General features: G+C 42.5%; 1 protein-coding gene across 1 annotated transcript in view; it reads right to left on the bottom strand.

The window, feature by feature from the left end:
* The window catches only part of PTPRT (protein tyrosine phosphatase, receptor type, T), a gene marked incomplete at its 5' end in the record, with an annotated part of 340,319 nt that overhangs the window by 20,939 nt on the left and 302,587 nt on the right, over positions 1–16,793 (bottom strand). The window contains 3 exons of the mRNA XM_009883565.1: positions 1,264–1,300; positions 2,207–2,283; positions 10,207–10,294. Of these exons, the coding sequence (XP_009881867.1) occupies positions 1,264–1,300; positions 2,207–2,283; positions 10,207–10,294 (202 nt within the window). The remainder of the gene's footprint in view (positions 1–1,263; positions 1,301–2,206; positions 2,284–10,206; positions 10,295–16,793) is intronic.

The following is a 16,793-nucleotide window of genomic DNA, read 5'->3' as shown; positions in this document are numbered from 1 at the left end:
TTCTCTCCCCTTCAGAGCATCCCTCTGCGATTTACGGTTACAGACACAGAAAAGCCTGGAGCTCTTTAAGAGACCAGACACTTCCTCGCAGGGGTTATTTAAGGTTCTAGCATGCTGGAAACAGAGGCGATGGCTGTATTGTAAATAGTGGAGATGGCTCCAGTAGGTAATCATGTATAAGTGATGGGACATGGAGGCACCCTATAGAGAGTCTGTAATTAAAGCTGTATTGAAATTTGTACTTGATGCAGCACTAAAATTCCTCCATTTCACGCTTTATTGTTTATTAATTATGAAGGAGGAAGGAAACATACAGAAATTAGCCCTTTTCTGAAGCTCCCCCCGAGAGAAAAATTTCAGGTTCCAACAGCCAAACAGCCAGTCCTCACAAGAGGTTTATTAGAGGAGAACTTCTCTTCGACCTGGTTTCCTTCCTCTCTTATAGAGGAAATCCTCCCATGGACTCCTTTCACCCACTCTGACCATCCTCCATGTTCTCTGCCTCACTACATTCCCTATAGCCGTGCATCCTCAAAACCCAGTTTTATTCTAAATACGTTTCTTTGCTCTTTGAATAGGGACAAGCCAGCAACAAAGTCATAAAGCAGGATTTAAGAATAGAGTCATTTCTGTGAACATCACTTTTGCAGGTAAGGAATGCACAAAAATGAGGACAAATAGTGGTAGAGGCAGTGGTCATGGCATAGAAATTTGCCCAGCGATGCAGGAAAACAGAGTAAGGAACAGGAGTAGGGAGGTTCGTCATTGAACATGGACAGCCCTCAGCATTGAATTGTGTTGGGTTTTTCCTCTTCCCCATCCCCCCCTAAAGACACAGGAAACTCATTAACTAACTTACAGAAGGTGGTGATCAAATGCATTTCCTACTAGTTCCCACTAACCAAAAGTTCATCAGTCACGGGCTTATTCATACTGCCCTCCCCAAGCAATTTCACCCCAGAAGTTAAACCCAAGCTCCGTGAAGTTCCTTTTAGTTCTAATCTCATACTTCATGCACAACAGACACATTATAGATTGCACTGCCACCTCTAAGTCTGTAGCATTTTTTATTCCTGTAGCTGAGGTTTTGCATTTGAGTGCCTTAAAGATCTTGGAACACCCTATATCCTTCCCCTTTTGTGCCCCTATAGCAAGTTTTCAGACGTTCCCCAAAACAGAAGAAGTCACCCTATAAATAGCTCTTGCAACAGTTTAAAACAGTAGTGGTTTTACAAATATTCAGACATACAAGAATGAACTTGCCTTGAGTTGCAATGCAATGGCGAGGCCGGTGATATCCCTGGAAAAAAAAAAAAAAAAAGAAAATATGTGACAGGCTGTGAGATCGCAGTTCAGACAAAGCCCAACAGCATGTATTTTACACTCCCAGGTACCAACAACTGTCGCGCACTTCACAGTGTACTAACCCTGGTTATTGAATGAGCGAAGATAGGCAACGAGGTTGCCCTATGAATATCATAAGTGATGGTATCTCGCTCAGGCTGAATAATAACATCTCATTATGCCAAAGCGAAAACAGGAATGGGGTAGTTTTCACTGTATCCTCAAAGAAACGGAAGTCCTGTGCCGACCCTGTGGCAACTCTGAAAACTAATGGGCAAAAAAGTTGCACCTTCTTATTTGAAAAAGAAAAGTGTGCATTTGCCTCTGTATGAAAATGACGCCTATCAGTCTTACGGAACCTTATTAGGTGTATTTTTCATCCCTTAAAGAAACTCTTCTGAACATTGTCACGTTCCTAAGAATTAGGAGCTGCATACAAGAAACGCATGTTCATTTGATCATTTTGCCTCTGCTTTTTGAATGGTACAACACTTAAAAAAATAATATGCCAATCTATTTACATGGCTCCTGCACTGTAACTTTGTAAGAAGTTGGTAAGTCTCAGATATCTCCTAATGCTGCTGCGAGGGGCTGATAGTGATTTCTGCATGCGTCATTGAGCCCACATTCCACTTATGTTGGTGGATCTGTCAAACATAGGAAATCTCCATCTGTCCAGATCGGTCAGACAGAATAAACTGGAGACCGAGAACCTTCTCCCTGTCACAATACGATGTTTGTGTAATGTTCAGCTGTCATTCATATCAGATCAACAGTCTGTCCCTACATAGGATGCACTGAATTCATAAGCGGACTTGTCAGCAGGAGCGTTTGTCATAGTGGGAATGTCCAGGAGCCTTACGTCGATGTAATTGGCGTTTATGTAGTCAGAGTGAGGGTCCCCATCCAGCAGTTGCAATCTCACTCTTGAATGATCATCTGAAAGAAGGAAAGAGAAAAAAGTGACAGTAACGATAAAGAGGACTTTGTAAGTGCTTCATTTTATCTGCCGATTCCTGCAAATTGGTAATTGAATACTTACAATAATAAAAAAATGGAAGGACATCAGAGATATTCCTGTTCCTACAAGCCCTTTCTTTTGTGATTAAGATGCAACATTTAGATCCTTAGGTTAGCGTTCACTTGTACTCGGTGTTCAGTAAATTCACAGCTGTCACCATAACCCTTACAGAGCTTTTACACAGACCACAAACGTTGCTTGATTTGGGGGTCTCAGAACAGATCTTTGCAGGATGTATCTCCATGACAAAAGCCATCTTCACGCCTGGAAGTAACAGCCTCCCTGGCTTCATCTGATCTATGGAAACTAAGGCAAGAGCTAAAACTGTCAAGATAAAATAAATAGGTCACGACCGAGGTATAAAAGATTAAGGAGGGTAAAGCGGCAAATGAAATCCTGCAAATAAGAAACGGGGCAACCGTTTCGGGCAACCTGAAAGGACATACCGAAAGAAAATCAGAGCAATGTTCCTTTACGCAACCCACAGAAGTCACGGCAAGAGAACAGCACCGAGGCAGTGTTAAAAAAAAATAAATTAGAAATGTTCATGTTTTTGAGGACGATCAAAGTTACTTTAGATAAGGCAATAAAATAAGAGATACCAATCTTTTCATCTCCCAGCCTGCTCTATAGCTCAGCCGCAGAAAGGAACTACCCCAGCGGGCAGATTATGTCATGGTTTTCCACCAAGGGAGTATTTTGATCTTTCTCTGGAGCAGCTGGTGCTGGGCTCTGTCAGAGGAGATGCTCCGCGAGCCGGGCCGTTGAGCTGATCCGGGCTGGCAACCCCGCACTGCCGAGCAATTAATTGCAGAGCTGCTGTCGAAGGGCCAGCTGCTCGGCAAAGGCTACAGGGTTACGGAGGTCACTGCTGGGCATGCTGGGCTCATTTTCAAGGATTTTTTAAAAGCAGTATAATATGAAGTCCATTAAGCTTATTTCCTCTCTACCAGCTCTGTAGGCCCTAGCTCTCAGTCAGTAACGCGTTAATGTTTAGAAGCACTTTGCAGAACACAGGCCTCAGCGTGATTTGCATTCAATTAAAAAGAATCATAGCAATGAAACATGTAAATATGAGGTGTGATTCTGCAGTAACCCGGTCAAAAAAGGGGTTTAGTCATCACTTAATTAAATGCAGAATCAGATAATAACTGTGAAAACAGATACGCACACAGTTCTGAAAACCAAGATTTGGATGCACATTAAATATTCATTTGGTTACGTAAAGCAATCATTCTCATACGCCATTCATTTTTTGGGCGAGATTTTCACACCCAAAAAATACAACCGCATTGCTGTAGTTATCAAACCCCATATTTGTATTCAAAAAAGGTTACACAGGTGAAGCCATCAAAAGCTCTGTTATATTTGTATTAATAAATATAACCTTTGTAGATGCAGTGGAGGTGGGTACACTCTCAGAGTGCTGCTGTTGTTCCCAACTCTAGAAAATCACCTGCACTCAAGGCGACTGCACTAGGAGTTGCAGTAAATCACGTGGTTAGTCAGCCAACAAAAGAATTTATACTGAGAGCAATTCACAACAATAGACAAAAAGCTGTTTAAACCGGACATCTAGATGAAATACTCAAAATCTCCCGCAGACAGTTTCACACTTGCAATCCAAGGCAGCAAACTAAGCTAGTTAAGAATCACACAGAACAAAAGCAAAGAAAATAAACCCAAACCCTAGAGCAAACAGTTGGGAAGGGAACATTTACTAACTCCTCTTGTGATGCCATGATATAACAACGTTATGGAAGTCTTAACTTACTGCAACAATAGAACTAAAAAAGCGATAAGACCAAAAATGACCCTGATGACAGGTGAAAAGAATCTCAGGTTGATTTTTTAAGTGGGACAAAGACACTGTCTATGCACGGTGTGTAGCTGAAGTGCTCTGAAGGGCCCTCAAGGAAGAACCTGCCTCTCTTCATTTAATAGAACCAAACCCCAAAATTAAGTTTCAGGTCTGTGAGTCACTTCAGTTAAAAACTTAAAACAGATACGATGCATACCTCCTGAGAGCGCTAGATGTGAGAGACCTGAGGAGCAGACTGCAGAGGAGCTCTATGTATTTAAGGGAACTACAGATAAAGAAAAGACGCTCTGTAGCTGTAAAAAGTGTTGTTGGTTGTTGGGTTTTTTCCCCTTAAGCCAAATATGGTTATTCTAGCTGTGAAAAACCGTAAAGGATGAATAAATGATCATTGGAAATGAATGGTATTTTAAAGAAAGGAGACATTCAGGTTTATATTTTGGGACCCAAGAAAAAATATTTTTAGCTGAACTTTGCTTCTGGAGGACAGAATTAAAAATATTTCATTGCATATTTTGCAAAAATTAGATTAATTTCTGTGGGAGATTTATTTCTCTTGTAAGTGTGAACAGTGCAGCAGAAAAAGAATCTGTGTATACAGTAAGCACACAAAATATTAATGACGTCTTAATGATGTCGTTAATCTTGTTCATAAGTTTAGGAGCACAGTCTGGATAAAACTTAATGAAATAACTTATCTCGTAAATCCCTTTTTTCCTCAAAAAGCTTTGGAATTTGGCTTTTATTTAATGGAGAGGGGCAAAAAAACCAATGCAACTCATTATGCTCTTAGCAGTAACAATCTTGTACTTAAGGTTTTTTTGCCTACAGACTTTAAGGGGCTTTCCAAAGAACAGCAAATGTCTTCATTATATCTTCTCCCAATGGTTAAAATTTGTTTCCAATTCTGCACCCTTCCCACTGGACTATACTAGCAAAAGAGACCACAAATTTGGCACACTGAAATGAAAGTGTCACTCAACCCTTCTGTAAATTTATCAGACGTCATATCACCACGTGTTACACAAGGATTACAAGAAACTTTAAAAATGGAGGGAGAAAGAAGAGAAAAATGCATGTCCAACATTCAGGACTGCAAAAAATGGAAATATACTTTAACAAATGTATAAATGGTTTTATTTCTCCCTGTTGACTACAGTCTGTATGCAAGTTAGCAGAACTTTACATTTTATATGAAGAGTACTTTGACTGAAAATTGGTCTTAAAACAGATTTCAAAAATGACAAGAATTTCACTGAAAAGCATTGTGCTCCCATTTTAGCACAAAAATGTTATCGTTTCAAACTTCTGTCAAAATTCCCATTAGTGATCATTTGAAATATCACTGCAATTTTTCCACATCTCATTTTGACACCAGCACTGGATTAATCTCACACAACTTTCGCCATCTAAATATTACGCAGCTAGTCTAAACTGGCTGTCAAGGTTCCTCACATAGTCAATGGAGAAATACAGACATCTTTTGAAATGATTCAGCCCAGTTCTGGTACGAAAGGATGATTTGCCCTCTCAAGGACATGCTGTCCTCCCCCTTCTATCCCCACTGATCCTGGATTGTACCTTGAGAACTGGGAAACAGCAAGGTGTGATAAACCCATCCTCTCGGGATCACATACCACGGGCACTGCACTGACAAGCAAGAGTTTAGGCACTACAGAAGAAACCATGAAATAAAAACACTTGGAAGAGAAAAGACTTCTATTCTAAACCCAATACTGACATGTGGGTTGGGGTATTTTATGCGTTATCACTGTCCGTGGCCAAGAATTGCACTCCACCTGTGTTTCAGCCGAGAGCTCTGTTAATCTCTGTTTTTCATTTCTTCCACCACAAAATTCTCAGATTAATTCACAGTCTTCCAGCCCAAAGCACATGGTAGTCGGAGTATGAAGTAAATGAAGCAAATTTCTCTCCTGTCTTTTGTCACCAACTCAGCAGCTTTTAATGGACCATCACAAGACTTTAAACCATGGTGCCTAAGTGGGAAGACGGTAGAGCTCCACTGCAGATGGGAGGATGTGTCTGAAGCAGGACTGGAATGAGCACCCCTGTGAGTGCTGACCTCCTCCTCTAATACTATGCTCAGTAAAGGGAGAAAAGAAAGGGAAAGGAAGTGCTCTCCTGCAAGTTGAAGCAAAACACAATCTGATGTCTTCATTTCCTCAGCTCTCACCTGAGAATTTTAACTCTCTTATACGTAATGACTCTAAATTTGAAGAAGATGGGGAGAAACAGAATAGAACTGATAGAATCCATATAGCATCTGGATGTTTTCTCTTCTAGGTAATGGGTTCAGCTAAACCCACAAAAGCTCAGCATGCCTCCCCTAACAACAACCACTTGCTGATGCACTTTGAAGGCCTCAATATCTAGGCCCTGAAGCGAATTTACAACATTTTGCTTCAGCACATAAATGGATCCACTAGCTACCCTTGGCCCCTGAAAGAAAAATCCTGAATCTCCACAACCGTCTTTGTGTTTACTGCTTTTATCCCCAAAGTGCAGGAGCAAAGCTCGGGGACACTGCCAATATCGCAAGAAGTTCAAGGAGGGCAGCTCCCTCCGGCATGGCAAATCTGTGCAACTACAGTGCATCTCTCCACCATCAACAGTGGATTTCTGTGGTCGTACAGACACCAACTCCACTCCTCAGCTTTTCCTTGCCTCCAAAAAAAATATACCAGTGTTGCAGATTGAAGGGAACCCTGAAACCCCAGGGTTTAAAGCATGGGAGAGAGAGCTTAGAGCCCTCTTGCATCTCCTCTCCATGAACAGACTAGCCTCATCTGGAGTTTTGGTTTGCAAATGTAAGAACAGCAGATGTTGGGGCTGGCAGTAAGATCTAGGTTTTCACAGACAGGCACGATGTTAATACAGCCCTGGGAAAGCAGTGAGCCGAGTAAAACAGTCCTGTAAGTGTACTATTACCCAGAAGGCCATAAAGACAAGATCTGATCTGCTGTGATTCACTGAGCAACGCTTCTTATTGCGAGAGCTTACAAACCCACATTTTAACAGAGGTCTCTGCAGCAGTTACAGAAGTTAGATCAAAACCTGACTTTTCGATTCGCTCCCCAAAAAGGCATGTGATATCTTGTTCCAGGAATGATGAAATGACAACTGTGGCTAAATAAATAACGTTAATTGCCATCTGCAGCTTTTTACTGAATAAACTGGTAAGAGCGATCAGCGCGTGCTCTGGGTATTACCAGCCATTACAGTTCTAGCACGATGAAGCAGGTAAGGGTGTAAGCCTTTTCCACCTCCCCTCCTCTACTCAGGCTTTGGCGCAGTTTGTACCCACTGAGCACAACTCGTTTTCATGATCTGCCCTGAGGGAACTACTCTACTGCTATTCCCAGCTCTGCCATCAATTCTCTAGTCCAGATCCTGTCATTGCTTTCCTGAGAAAAATCAGGAAAGTCGCCCAACATCGCCTGTCAGCAGGGTCTGGCTCAAGGCTCAGCAAGCGACACCACTGATAATTTCCCACTGGTTTTACAAAACGTCTGATGAATGATATGCCCCTTCCTTGGGCATCTTGCCTTCCTTCTCCCGAGCCTCTTCAAAGTGAAGAAAAAATTTCACTTCATTTCACTTTATCACTCTTTATTGCATGTCACTAAATTCTCCTTGCTGTCTTTTTGGAGAGTTTCCTCCTCAAACTCTGTGTTTCATATATACTGGCAGCGAAGAAAACCTACTCAACTTTGTTATTTACCTTCAACTCTACTGCATCTTTCCCCTCATTCACTCCCTTGCTTTCCTTCCCGATGCCTTTCCACCCTCTCGACCTCCTTCTGAAATCTTTCCCAACAGCCCTCAAACTGGAGCTTCTGTTCTGATGTTTTATCCTGTGCAGACACTTCTTCTGTACCTTGGATTAGATTTTGCATTCTCTTATTCAAGCTCATCACCGCCTATCTGTATCGCTACTGTATGTATATTTATAGGTAAAAGGCTAACATCACTCTTCATTAGACAACGATTCATCTTTGTGAACACCCTCCCTCTAGATAATACCTGATTTATCTTCCTCGGTTTTGCTTCCTTAATTTCTTCTCACACTTTACTTGGAGTTCAATGTTTTCTTTGTGACCACCTTCAGCATAAATTAAATGGTGGCTATTGCACACAGTCTTGCCTCTTTTCACCTCCACTTTTAAATTATGTCAACTGCTTCCTCAAAATCATAGAAAGAAACAAAGAGTCTTTCACGTTTCCTTCCGTGTATCACACTATGGCACTTTCATCTTCAATCCAACGTGCAGTTGTTATAGCTGGGCAATTCATCTGTCTTAGACTAATATGATCTAAGCTAATCACACAGACGGGTAAATTGAACCTCTGTCTGGAGGTACCTCTTTTTGCCACAAGGAGCACAGGAAACTTGCAGCGAGGTGGAGCTTTTAGGCAGCTGGAGTTAAGGGAGATGATTTTCACGCTAACTGTAATACTCCAGTACTATCACTTCCATTTTCCCCATAGAGAAAGACAGACTGATGGACTGGCGACCTGCTCACAACCAGCACAGAAATCCACCTGCAGGAGCGGGATCAGATCAGGGCGCAAAAACTTCTCATCTCCATTTTCACCTCTCTTCACCTTTACCGTGGGTTTCCCTGAACTGAGCTTTTCTATGCCATTCCCCGAAAACTCTTACATGATTCATTTCATTCAAGTCTTAAAAGAAAGAGAGGAGTAGTTAAGATACATGTGAGATGATCTTTCTTCGTGCACAGAAATCCACCTGCAGGAGCGGGATCAGATCAGGGCGCAAAAACTTCTCATCTCCATTTTCACCTCTCTTCACCTTTACCGTGGGTTTCCCTGAACTGAGCTTTTCTATGCCATTCCCCGAAAACTCTTACATGATTCATTTCATTCAAGTCTTAAAAGAAAGAGAGGAGTAGTTAAGATAGGTGTGAGATGATCTTTCTTCGTGGCCAATTTTTTTTGTGTTTTTTTTTTTAATTTATTTAGTTAAGTCTGTTTGTTCTAGAAGAAATACATATTTAACCTGAGACAAAATAAAGTACCGAATATATCACTCAGTGTGACTTACTTTACTCTTAGAGCATTCCATAGATTTATCCAGTCATGAAAATCTATGGCACATTCATTTATATTCTTATTTCTTGTTCTGATGCTCTCAGGCTTGACTTCTCCAACTTGACGCTGCTCAGCAGCCCTTAAAAAGAATGATTTCTCACACCTCCTCTCCCCAGTCATTAAAAGAATAATGAAACACTGGGGTAAGCTGCCTGGAGAGCTCGGGGAAAGCTCAGCTTTGGAGATCGTTAGGAAGAGGCTTCACAATCTGATAAAAACGACAGAGGTGAATCTAGTTTGACCTGGAGAATAAAGCTGACCTAAATGGTTTTATGGAGTCCTCCACCGCCCTGCAGTTCTGTGATGTATCAATATTCCTATAACATCAACCGTAACTGGTTATTGAAAGAAGTAAAACTAAGAAGCTTCAGTGCATTTTCAGCTGCGTTATTGTGATTCTAATATTGTCCCACACATCAAACCAGCTCTCCCTGGGGTCAAGCAGTGAATGCTCCACTGGTTACTGACCACAGGGAAGGAGAAAATCTGATCTCTGATCCATATTTAAAAATCTGATGGCTCTACATCTCCTTTTGTGGCACTGAAAGCTCCAGGTTAGGTAGTAAAAATGGCCACGAAATGGGCATCATCACCCACTGCAAAAATCTGACAAAAGGATTTAGCCCTTAAATTATAAACATTAAGCACAAAGCAAGGTAGATAGAAAACATGTAAAAAACCATAAAGTCATGCAATGACTTTATGTAAAACAATGAAAAAAACATAAAATTAAAAAAAACATAGAAACGTAGCTTGTAACAAACAGACTGAACTACTGAATCCTCAGCACTGCAAACCAGCTTTTAGTGAGGTTCTCAAACACACCGTTTTCCACAGAATGCTTACAAAATCTTACAGAAAGCTCAATTTAATGTGAATTTACACCTACAGGAGATTATGTTTCCATATCTATTCTTATTGCGGTTTTCGTCCTCCTTGGCTGTATCCCAGGATGCCGTCTGCCCCTCGGGTAGCGCCTGCAAAATAAACAGTAGCAGAGTGTTCATAAAAATCTGGCCAATGCCTTCAGGTGGATTAAGGGCAAAAATAAAGGCACTGCATAATTCAGTAGTCAACCAAGCAAACAGCTGTTCTTGAAGAAAGGCCATATCCACTAATGCAGAAAGCAGAGCTTGGTGCAGACCGTTTGTGTCCCTTGGCTTCTGCCAGCAAAGAATCATTTTCCTCCTGCTACTTCAGATCTAAAAGGATCAGGAGAATGTGTTTCTGGCCACACAGGCACAGGTTAACCCCATCTCCCCGTAGAAGAGGGTTTGTGGAGATTTTGCAGACATACACTTCCAAGAAAAACCCAGACGGCTGAAACACAGCGCTCAGTCTCTCATCCTTAAGTTGAAAACAGATACAGTGGTTTCACCTATTTCTGTATTAATGATGGGGTGATGCAATATAATCCACTATCTGGTTTCCTTGGGGGGAAAAGATAAAAGCTCAGAGTTTCAGATTATGTCTAAGGAAGAGAGGTAAAAGGAGGTAAAATGTGCTCACCAACTATGAAAATAAATAGTCATTTTCCTAAAATCTGCTCTTTCAGTTGAGAAAGGATGGGGTAAGGAAGATGGCAGCACCCAGTGCTTCCCCACCTTATAGCTTGGTCCTGTAACTATTCTGAACACACTCAAATGAGCCACTTTCCCCTTGAGACACATCCAGGAAGGATTTTCAAGGCAAAACCAGGAAAACAGCAGTTGTCACAGGATTAGGCTGGAGGAGTGTCTTGCCTTCCTCAGAAGCTGTCCCGCACTGCCTGTGAGCGGGATGATCCCTCTCCCTGCCCTTGCACGGTCGGGGATGGCAGCGCAGGAGGAGGAAAGCGGGAGGCACCGTAGTGCGTTCTGCTGGAACCGCAGCGGCACCAGCTCCCTGGGTACTGCCGGCATCCCAACCACCGCAAACCACCATCGGCAAAGCGCCGGTGTCGGCTGCAGCCAGCCCAGCCCTGACCTGTGCCTGAAACACGGGGAGGAGAGGAACAGCTCCCACGGGATTTCCTCTCTAGATCTGCCTCCTCCAAGATCGACTCCCTAACATGATCCTATATCCCTAAAAGCAGCAACATTATAAACTGTATTATTTATGGTCCCTAGGGAATTGGGGGAGGAAAAATGCTAGGCAGCAGTATAGGTTAGGGGTGGACCTGCTGGGAAGTAGCTCTGAGGAGAAGGATTTGGGGGTCCTGGTAGATTGTAAATTGTCAATGAGCCAGCAGTGTGCCCTTGCTGCCAAAAAGGCCAATGGAATCCTGGGCTGCATAGGGAAGAGTGTGACCAGTAGGTCGAGGGAGGTCATTCTCCCCCTCTACTCGGCACTGGTGAGGCCACAACTGGAATACTGTGTCCAGTTTTGGGCTCCCCAGTTCCAGAGGGACAGGGAACTGCTGGAGAGAGCCCAGCGAAGGGCAACCAAGATGACTGAAGGATTGGAGCATCTCCCTTATGAAGAAAGGCTGAGAGAGCTGGGACTCTTTAGCCTGGAGCAGAGAAGGCTGAGGGGAGACCTTATTACTACTTACAAATATCTAAAGGGTGGGCTGAAGGAGGATGGAGCCACACTCTTCTCGGTGGTTCCCAGTGACAGGACGAGGGGCAATGGGTGCAAGTTGGAACATAGGAAGTTCCGTTCCAACACACAAAAAAACTTCTTTACAGTTGGGGTGGCAGAGCAGTGGCACAGGCTGCCCAGGGAGGGGGTGGAGTCCCCTTCTCTGGAGATTTTCAAGACCCGCCTGGATGCAGTCCTGAGTGATGTGCTCTGGGCAGTCCTGCTTTAGCAGGGGAGTGGGACTGGATGATCTCTAGAGGTCTCTTCCAACTCTGAAAATTCCATGATTCTGTAATTGCGGGGTTTTTATACCACAGTCGTCGTAGGTTTGTATTTGCCTTAGCTAGCAGCGGGTAGTTTGACATGGCTGTGCTAGAAAATGAATTTATATTCATCTTCACAAGCCATCCAGGTCCATTACAATGCCTGAACGCAACAGCAGAGAGACACAATTATTTGGATCTACAACACTGACATTACAATTAAACTTAATACGAGCAAACCCCTGGCAGACCAGATCGCTGTGCATTTCCCCCAAAGGGGTTCCAGGACGCAAAATGTCAGGCACTGCAGCACTGCCAGGAGCGTTGCTGACAGAAGACAGGGACAGCGAGTTCCTATTCAAAAGCCCAGGAGAAAAAGTAATAACTCTGTAATTGGTGAGGGCTTTGATCACACATCTATTTCCTTTACAGGCAGCTGTTTCCAAATAGCAGCTCATCTCCTGAGCAAAAAAACCCAGCACCACAACCAACCAACAAGCCCACACACAACAAAAAAAATCCCCAAGTAAAAGAAAAGAGGTGAGGAAGGTTCATTTTCATCTTCAAAGACTGAGGGAAAAAGGTGCCTTATTTTTCCACTAATATCAAATCACAGCAGATTAACCAGAGAATGGCAACAGTCATTAGACAGCTAACCACAGCCAGCTGAAAAGAGGAGGGGAAAAGAAAAGAAGAGGGGAAAAGAAGAGGGGAAAAGAAGAGGGGAAAAGAAGAGGGGAAAAGAAGAGGGGAAAAGAAGAGGGGAAAAGAAGAGGGGAAAAGAAGAGGGGAAAAGAAGAGGGGAAAAGAAGAGGGGAAAAGAAGAGGAGAAAAGAAGAGGGGAAAAGAAGAGGGGAAAAGAAGAGGGGAAAAGAAGAGGGGAAAAGAAGAGGGGAAAAGAAGAGGGGAAAAGAAGAGGGGAAAAGAAGAGGGGAAAAGAAGAGGGGAAAAGAAGAGGAAGATCAAGATCCTTTCTCATGATTTCCACATGGGAGAGGCTATCATGGCCAAAGAAAAGACATTCAGATCCAATAAATCCCTTTCCAACTAACCCTATCCTTTCACGCGATTTGAACAGGAAATTCTCCATTGAATTAATGTTTTTATATTTTTCTGAAATAGCCTCCAAAGATTTAAGAGTTCAGGATTTTTCATCTCATTGAGTACCAAAGAAATCTCTGCTTTTCACAGAACTATCCATCTCCGAAGAGAGGAAGCACAGCTCTGGCTGGTGGGGAACACAAACTGCCTTTGCAGAGGTGTGTACCCTACACCCCTACTTTCATACACGCCAGGTGAACAAATTGGAGTAACTGCATGTACACGGGTGGTACAGCACAAACAATTTTTCTGTGACATCACTAAAAGTGCAGCACCAAGAATTGAAACTGCGTTAGAAATACAAAGGCAAAAAAAAACAATTAGAATTTGGTTGCATCCACAAAAAGAGGAGCATGTCTAATGGTTTCGTCCTTCAGTTTTTCTTTGTACAATAATAGCAAAAAGGGTTAATATTTCTGTTACTCTCTGCGTTATCAGCAATGCTAAATCAGGATAGATCACTCAGGCATCGGTATTTGGTCCGCATTTCACAAGAAACACTCCCCTTTCTTTCTTTGATTTGTTAACAGCAAAATTTCAGCGTCCAAAAATCCGGACTCGTTTTTCAGCCTTTTTTTTCCACTTTTCTCCTTTTAGACAAGTTTTGTAAAATTTATACTGAAATATTTTCCCAGTAGTGGAATTTAGGTTACAATGACGCTTTTTAAACTAAATTGATCTAATTTTTATCTGAAATTAAAAGGACAGATCTCAAAGTCAGCTTCAACTCAATCAAGCTTTCTAAGCGACATAGCCCAAACATAACTAAAGTGTTCCCATTAAACTGAGGCTTATTGCAAGCCAATTTAAATTTCCAATGGATGCATTTAGTTTTCTGTGTTGGTTTTTTTTTTTTTTTTTTTAATTTAAATACGAAAATGGGAATCATTCATTTGCACTGATCTACCCCAATGCTGTGGTATTGCTGCCAAAGGCAACAACATCAGTTAAAAGCATTGCTGCTCATCTCAGAGTCTGCCGCAGGGGCCCGGCCCTCTCCCTGCGGCCACTACCTTCTCAGTGGTGGTGGCAAAACAGTTCCCACAACGTTGCCGTGACCCAGGGTTAAAAACTGCTTTGGATTAAAAAAAAAAAGAAAAGAAAAACAAACAAAAAAAACCCCAAAAACACCACCAAAAAAACCCCCCCAAAAACTGAAAAGAAGTATTTCAGCCACTGCAGTTCCCCATTCTGGTTTGTAGCAAAGCCTTAAGCCAACGTTGTCCAGGGAGAGCGTCTACAGTAACACCCCGCTGCCAAACATTTTGCATTGTCATGTCATAGCCTGAACCACAGGATCCATCTTTTTGACCAGACAGATGTGTAGCCAGCCAGAAACAAAAGGGTTAAAATGCAGAGGTGACTTCAATAGGCTGAAGACTCCCAATACTAAGACAGTTAAGGAAGGAGCCACAAAAGCCAAAGTAACTAAGTGGTCCCAGTAATGAAGCTGGAGAATGTACTTTAGTGACATCCTAAATCATACTGGAAAATGAGTTTGGATACTTTAAGCTTATTACCTCTGTAGCCTGTAATTGGTGCCCGCATTAAGACTGTGGGACTAGTCCTGCAGCTCACAACAAATCCGGGCTGATATGTTTTGGAAAAGGAACAGGTGACATTTAAACGTGTCCTGTTTCAACGTTTACAGCTATGCCTAATCCCAAATAGTGCTACCTACATCCAGTGCTGGTGATATGTTTTTCTCTTGCGGTCTACACCTTTTCTTGCTGAACAGAAGCAGCAGCCGAAAAGGCCCAAGTCACACTTTGGCCGCAGGTGCGGCAGGCAGACCCGAAATAACACACACACGGCAAGTACTGACAGATTCCCACGTTCACACGCACACAGTTATCATCTGTTTCCCACCAGCAGTGACACCACTCTCACACAATCTCATCCTGCTTCCCATCTCCGTGGGGAGGAACGCGCGAGACACAAGCACCACGAGTACTTTTCCAGATGCCCTCGGTAAAACACGTGGCCTTGTGCTCTAATGTAGGTGAAGGTATATTTTAAACAAATATCGAATGCAATTTCCAGGTTACTCCGTGGAGATGAGAATTTACAGAGATAAGACATTGCCATGTGTGACTGATACACTCCATTCAAAGTGATTTTTCATGACAGTAAAATTATTTGGTAACATGTCACTAAACAGGCTGTAATTTATGCTATCAATTTGCAAAGTGAGTAGAAAATCAGCGCCTTGGAAGAAAAAAAAACATATTTGGAGGTGATGCTGGTATTAGTGCATGAAAACACATTTTAAAAGAGACATCGAATTCTTTTTTAGGTTTTTATCAACCGTTCTGCAGAACGTTTTGCAAAGCCAGTTTTGCAGCTTTGTGCTCCTCCAGATCCCAGCTGGAGACACCACTCTCGGCCAACCTAAACCTCCCGCCTTCCAGGAGCTTTAACACTCCTCGACATCCTCCCGGCGGCGGTGGGGGCTGAAAGCTGTTTGGAGCTGAAGTGCTGCCTGCGCCCCATGCTCTGAAACCCAAATTCCCCCACAGAAAATGACTGCTACTTCGGGCAATTACCTCTGATTGAAGGGTGGAACAGCGCATGTGATTTGAGAGCTTGTGGCATTCTCCAGGCTTTTTCTTGTAAAGAAAGGAATTATGCAAATCTATATAATGTCATCGTCATTATATACGTATGTAGATAGCACTTTCCGGGAAAGGCAGAACTTGTGGAGCTGAAAGTTGCATTGACATTTTTCATGCTAATGTGTTATTTTGATAATTACCAATGCCAGTGCCAGAAAATTACATATATGCCAGCACCTGTTTTCTTCTTGAGCATCAAGAACTAGATCTTAGGGCATCTGTAATTGAGCTGAATGTAGTTTTGGGTACTATTCATGGAAATGGAGGCCAAGGGGGGGCTAAGTAAATCTCCTCAGAGAATTATTACCCTTTTTCAATATTAAACAGAGCTCTTTATATTGATAGTTTAATTAGCGTGCTTGATTGTGGGGCACGAGTGACCAGATCAGGTTAACATAGTTACCAGAAACATTTGTTATGACAGTCTTTGATGCCATCTGATTAAAAAAAAATACTCCCTGGTGAGAACCAGGAAAAGATTGCCTCTCAATTAGAGCGAAACCCAGCATCAATGATACAAACCCCATGGACTCTTACTTGCAGGGTGGAAAAGTGAGCTGTTTTCATTAAGTAACTTATTTTTCACAGCTGTTACGTTATTTTTAAGTAGTTTTAATGCCACTATGCATATTAATTGCTTATTGCCTTCCCACAAGCTTACTACATTACAATTACTGCTTGCTAGAGCAAAGTCTCACATATGCTTGATGCTATTTCCCTTTTCTGTTCTTTCTCCTCGAAATGTATATTCCTCTTCCAACTCCTCCCCAGTGTCATCTTTCTTGTCATTTGGATTACTTTCCTGGTCATTCTAGCTTGGGAGGGAAGAGGTGGGGAGGAGGAGGGCTGCTTTCATTTTGGCAGCTTACTCTTTGCTTCTCTCCTCACGTGGAGTTGGAACCGAGTATGTCAGCGGAACACATTCTGAGTCAGAG

The sequence above is a fragment of the Charadrius vociferus genome, unplaced genomic scaffold (assembly GCF_000708025.1).
Source record: "Charadrius vociferus isolate BGI_N301 unplaced genomic scaffold, ASM70802v2 scaffold320, whole genome shotgun sequence".
Lineage (NCBI taxonomy): Eukaryota > Metazoa > Chordata > Aves > Charadriiformes > Charadriidae > Charadrius > Charadrius vociferus.
This window is presented reverse-complemented; position numbering and strand designations above follow the sequence as displayed.